Consider the following 5896-nt stretch of genomic DNA (forward strand, 5'->3'; position numbering starts at 1 on the left):
TACGAGAACATTTCAATGTCAATTTATGAGTATTACCAGGTTTTTCGAAGGATATATATATGATTTTTTAAATGTATGAGTATTGCACCCTTTTATAAAATTTAAATAATTAAACGCTTCAAAAAACAAAAACTAAAACTAAAATCAAAAAATGACGTTTCATATAAAAAAAAAACCTCCAAGTGTTTATCACGTGATGCGAATTCAACGTCTAATTTTTCTAATTTTTTTTACCAAAATACCCTCTATAGTACAGTATCAAACGACATTGAAATTTCAGATTTTGCACGACGGGACACACCGTTCTTTCGCTGATATGTGTAGTTAATATTATAGAAGTTTTATTAGTCTAACTTTGTACTATACATTGGCAATAAGTTATATTCTTGTTCGTTTGCGTTCGTTTATATTCATGATAAACATAAATATTCTTAACGAACATATAAACAAAAAAGATACATTCGTTAATTGATCATATCATATCATATCATTGTTTTTTTGGTGCAACCTTAAGGAACAAAACACCAACACATTGATTTATCTAAATGTGTAATAAAAGTTAACCATGATAATAATGACAAATAAAGGGATAACTTATTAGTTGATTATAAACAGCTACGCCGTTTTATAATTGAATTTTTAGTCCGTATATACCATCACAACCGCCAAAGCCGGGAACTAAAGTTGGCGTATTTGTGTTAAAAAAATGACTAAATCGTAGCATCAAAAATACATACTTTTGTTGTCGACATGATTATGAACCAATGATCAACGTACCAATGTATATTATTTTATCACACATTAGGTTTATAATGTCTTCTTGACGTACGCATGAAAATATAATTATAATTATAATTTAGCATAATCATTTATGAAACATTATATTATTATTATTATATTATATATAGTATATACTACTTTTTATCTATTTACACTTTTATTTCACAAATTCACATTTAGAACCCTACATTAATTTAGAGATTGGACTTATATTATTATTCTAAATATAATTAAGGGTATAATAAGTAACTAGTTATACATAGATCAAAAAATGGTGTGAGAGGATCACGTCCCATATTTACTGTATATAGTATGTATATTATATTATATTAATATTTAGAATTACTCGTAATAATTAGTTAGAAGAAAAAATAGAATTGGTAGTGAAAGAAGCAAGAGATAAGTTGATAACCACGTATTCCAACAACATACCACTACCGTTGTTTATTCCCATTTTAATTTTTGTGCACAATTCACAAACACCACACCACCTGTTTTTATATTTATATTTCATTTGATTTGATTATAATTAATCCCCCATAACCATATCCCCACCTCCTTTTCCTCCCCATCTTCTCCTTTGGTAAACCTCCCATTCATCTTTTCAATCTTTGCTATTAATAATTTAATATTATATATTATATATTAGTAGTTGTTATATATTATATGCAGCTGGTTGATGAAAGTTTAATGTTTAATAATTTTCATTTTTCTCTTAATATTGTTATTAGGGATAATAAAGACTCGTTTTAACGATTCAAGATTTTCACAGAGAACCTTGTGATGGCTGAGGAACAGGAATGGCACGAGCCAACCAATCACGTACTATGTGCCAACAACTGCGGCTTTTTTGGTAGCCCTACCACCCACAATTTCTGCTCAAAATGCTACAAACATCATTGTCTCAAAGAACAACAAATCTCGACGGCCAGATCGGCCGTCGAGAAAAGCCTCACGCCGTCGCTACCATCTTCTTCAACCTCTGATGCATTGGTTTCTTCCGTCGCCACAGATCTAAATTATGTGGCGACTGTTGATCAGGTGGTCCAGAAACCACAACAGAGGAACAGGTGTGGTTGTTGTAACAAGCGCGTGGGACTCACGGGGTTTACGTGTAGGTGTGGGACCACGTTTTGTGGGACCCATCGGTACCCGGAGTTTCATGATTGTACATTTGATTTTAAAGCCATGGGAAAGGAAGCCATTGAGAAAGCCAACCCGGTAATCAAGGCTGCAAAGCTTCACAAGATTTGAAAATGATCTCGACCGTTGGTTGTGAGTTAGTTAATGGTTGTTGGATCTTACGGTTGATGTTGGTGTTACAAGGTGTTGATTGAATGATTGGCGTTGTTTAGTTTCGGTTAATGGGTTATAATGGGGTCGTCTTCTTGAACATGTTTAATCTTTTTTCCGGTTCTGTAAAAATTTGGTAATGAAATTACTACTTGTTTTGTTGAAAGATTGGTAGTTAAGATCAAAATATACATTGTTATGTTAACAGATTTAAATCTGTATAGAGATATGCACATTTGATGCAATCTGTAATTTATATAAAATGCTGATCATGAAAGAAACTGGAAATACAATTCAACTGAAATGAATAATTTTGATATCACATTTGAAGAAAACCATATACAGCCAATATTCACTGAAGCAAAAAAATAAATTGTTTATCAATTTATTCAAATTTATATAACCAGAAAACATTAGCATAAATATGAATATTGTCAGAGTACTTTTTTTTACCATTCACAAAGAATCAATAATCAACCTTCTTCTCCAAACTCTCTGGTAAATCTGTCATGCACTTCAAGATCCGATTTGCTAACCGTAGGTTTCTGCCTTGCTAAAACTTTGTCAAAATCTGTTCTTGAAATCGGCGGTGGATTAATCTGGAAAATACCCAAATCCCATTTTGAGTTTCGAGATATTGAAATATACGTCATATAAAAACATTCACCCAATACAGTATAGGTTATTCATCTGCTTAATTTTTTATGAAAATTCATCCAGAACAAATGTTGACGTACTGGTTTACTGACTTAATCAATATGAAATATTCGTCCATAACAGTTCTAGTATAATTTTATTTTGTTCTATTTCAACAATTTATTCAAAACAGTTTTTTGGTGTTCAATGGTCAATAAACATTAGAAACTAATCTGGTCCGTTTTGGTTCTTAAATTGCATACCTTTGATGCGAGCCCTTGGGTCGCTAGATCCTGCATAGTAATCTCAATGGCACCCGGATGTCGAGGTCCACAAGGCACCCAAATGTCTTCATTTGTTCTTATAAAAAACATAGCATCTTGCGTTTTACGTACAGGTTCAAACAGGACTTCATTTACCTATCACCGGAAGTAATATATCATACAAAGGTGTTTTAACCATATCTAGCTTTAATAAAGCTAGAAAACAAAAACACTCACTAAAAAAATTGTTTTGAATGAACCGTTGACACTTACAGATACAGCAATATCTGAACCAGAAAACCCTTCGGTTTTGTAAGCCAATTGCTCAAAGTCGCGATCATTTAGGCTATGAGGTGTATCACCAAGGTGTACCTAGCCATATTTATTTAGTGGTCACAATCATCATAAGTAAGTTGTATAAGACGAATAAATATATATAGTACTATAAAGATTAAAGAGACAATTTTGTTACATTTACCTTAAACATGTGCTGTCTTGCCTTTACATCTGGTAGAGGAATATAAATTCGCTTGTCAAATCTTCGCCTAATGGCCTGTGATTCACTTTATTATATCAGATCAAGTATCAAATATTCAAATATTAACAATTATAGTATCCAAAAATCCTACCTGATCTAGTGAATACGGTGTGTTTGTAGCTGCAAGAACAAGAACTTTCCTATCATCATTCCCAACACCCTGAGAAATAACAAGACCAATTATGATGGAATAATGAATTTGTTCAAGAAAGTAACAAGACGCAAAGGTAATGGCAAATTAGCAACATTTACTAGATAATGTTAACTTTTTAATCATATTTGACAAACAAATATATGTGAAACATTCTTTACCCGAACCTGTATTTGACCCATTATCCAACCCGCCCATGATGTCACCTAAGCTGAACACAACATACCTGCATCTGGACAAGAAGTTCAGTTTTGATACGACGAGATGCTTCACTCTCATTGCCTTCACCACGTTGGCCAACCAACGAGTCTATTTCATCAATAAAAATAATGGAAGGGGCACTTTCTCGAGCCATTTGAAATAGATTTGAGACTAACTTTTCACTTTCTCCCATCCATTTTGAAACCAAGTCTGAAGAAGAAATGCTGGATGAACACATAATCTCATAATTGTCAATACATTATAATGGATGGATACTTCACATAAACATGTTTAGACAGCATATACACTCAAATGGCTAATGCTTTCATAAGTGAAACGAGATTTAAGATATCAGAAGCGATAGAACAATAAATAAATGTTTGAAATTAATAGAGTAGTATTGCGACTTGAATTATCAGCTAAACAACTTGATTGATTAATCAGATAATTATCTTAAAAGTTAAAAGATCGGGGATCAAATTAGTCATAGACGCGCTAATTACAAAAACAGCATTACCTAAAGAAAGTAGAGTCTGCTTCGGTAGCCACAGCTTTAGCCAAGTAAGATTTTCCTGTACCCGGAGGTCCGTACAACAGAAAAGCTCTCCATGGCCTTCTCTTCCCTTTATATCAAAAGATATAAAAAACCAAATGTAAGCTTCAAAATCACAAACTACATATAACATTTATCGAACAAATTTACATCTACCGTATTCTATCGTTAAACTCCAATGTCATCCCTATGCAAACTTAAATTAATCACCATACATTACAAATTGCATATATCAAATCAAACATAAAAGTAAACTAACCAACAAAAAACTGTGGAAACTTCACAGGCAAAATCACCGCTTCCTGCAACGCTTGCTTAGCACTTTGAAGACCAGCAACATCATTCCAAGCAACATTCGGTTTCTCTCTAATAATCGCAGAATTAAGCCCTGACCTAAGTTTAGCCTGTTCAGCATCCTCTCCATCATCACCATTCTTTTTATTCGATTTCGGCCTCGTAGCAACCCCCGTATCACCACCGATTCCCGACGGTTTACCGCCTCCACCGTCCTCTAACACAGCCCTAATTTCCTCAGCTCTCCTCAAATAATCAGTAAATTTTTGTGTAATTGCCTCTTTAAGCTTAGGATTCTTTTCATACTTTAGATGTGTTTTAAAGTATTCTAACGCATTCATGTATAATGCGAATGCTTTTGCATAATTGCCAGCTGTATCTTCTTCTACAGCTTGCTTTACATACACTATTGCTTGTTCCTTAAAATTGCTATACATCTTTTGTTATTCACAAATTGACAGTCAAATATATATACGTATAATAATCGAATATGATGAAATCGATGTATAAAACCTCAGGGATGTGGAATTGAGATCAGATCGAATTCATTAACTGGTAGAATTGAGAATTTAAACAGGATTGATGTAATACTTACTTGAATCGTGTACGATTGAATTGGAAATTTGGGGAATTTATGTAGGTCAATGGAGGATCGCGATCGTATGAGGTAAGTTATTGAAGGAACATGGATATAGATACAGAGGGGTGTATGTATCTATACTGTTTTGTTCGCGCGTTTTGATTTGGGGTGATTTGGGTGTTTCCAAGTAATTGCGTTATTTGTCTAAAATCAAACCATTAATTAATTAATTAATTAAATTAAAAAGGTAAAAAAGCGGTTTATGCTTTGGGATTAGTTAAAACTAGGAAAAAATGTGATTAGTAATTTTTTTTTTTTTTTTGAAAGGCAAACTCAACAAGCACACCATTAACACGAATATTTACAACCATGATTGTGGGACTTGAACCCTTAACCTCTTGGTTAGAGAGCCACCACGATACCGCTGGGCCAAATGACCTTTGGTAAAAAAAAATATAAATTTAAATATTCATTCTTTAACGTATGAATCTCACTTATTTCTTAACAAGTTGCATTATGAAAATTCTCAATTGAAGTTTGAACTCAAGAGCTGAGGTCCATAAAAGGAGTAATCACTTGGGTAAATATAGATGATTTATAGATGATT

At 33.1% G+C, this 5896-nt stretch overlaps 2 protein-coding genes across 3 annotated transcripts; one reads left to right on the plus strand and one right to left on the minus strand.

The window, feature by feature from the left end:
- The first annotated feature begins 1232 nt into the window (after nt 1-1232).
- On the plus strand, nt 1233-2252 carry LOC139867285 (zinc finger A20 and AN1 domain-containing stress-associated protein 4-like). Of its 2 annotated transcripts, none has more exons than XM_071855634.1 (2): nt 1233-1363; nt 1512-2252. In XM_071855634.1, exon 2 carries the CDS (start codon nt 1564-1566, stop codon nt 2032-2034), a length of 471 nt encoding a protein of 156 aa, XP_071711735.1. In that variant the 5' UTR covers nt 1233-1363; nt 1512-1563; the 3' UTR covers nt 2035-2252. The 2 variants fall into 2 exon arrangements, with proteins under 2 accessions (XP_071711735.1, XP_071711736.1); XM_071855635.1 differs by having other exon boundaries at nt 1553-2252.
- A 114-nt stretch (nt 2253-2366) lies between these two features.
- LOC139866245 (protein SUPPRESSOR OF K(+) TRANSPORT GROWTH DEFECT 1-like) lies at nt 2367-5419 on the minus strand. The gene is made up of 8 exons (XM_071854427.1): nt 4675-5419; nt 4380-4485; nt 3888-4086; nt 3602-3670; nt 3451-3525; nt 3246-3344; nt 2973-3128; nt 2367-2672 (listed from the first exon to the last, which is right to left on the minus strand). Exons 1-8 carry the CDS (start codon nt 5144-5146, stop codon nt 2547-2549), a joined length of 1302 nt encoding a protein of 433 aa, XP_071710528.1. The 5' UTR covers nt 5147-5419; the 3' UTR covers nt 2367-2546.
- Nucleotides 5420-5896: the final 477 nt, after the last annotated feature.

This window comes from Rutidosis leptorrhynchoides, chromosome 9, assembly GCF_046630445.1.
Source record: "Rutidosis leptorrhynchoides isolate AG116_Rl617_1_P2 chromosome 9, CSIRO_AGI_Rlap_v1, whole genome shotgun sequence".
In the NCBI taxonomy this organism is placed as follows: domain Eukaryota; kingdom Viridiplantae; phylum Streptophyta; class Magnoliopsida; order Asterales; family Asteraceae; genus Rutidosis; species Rutidosis leptorrhynchoides.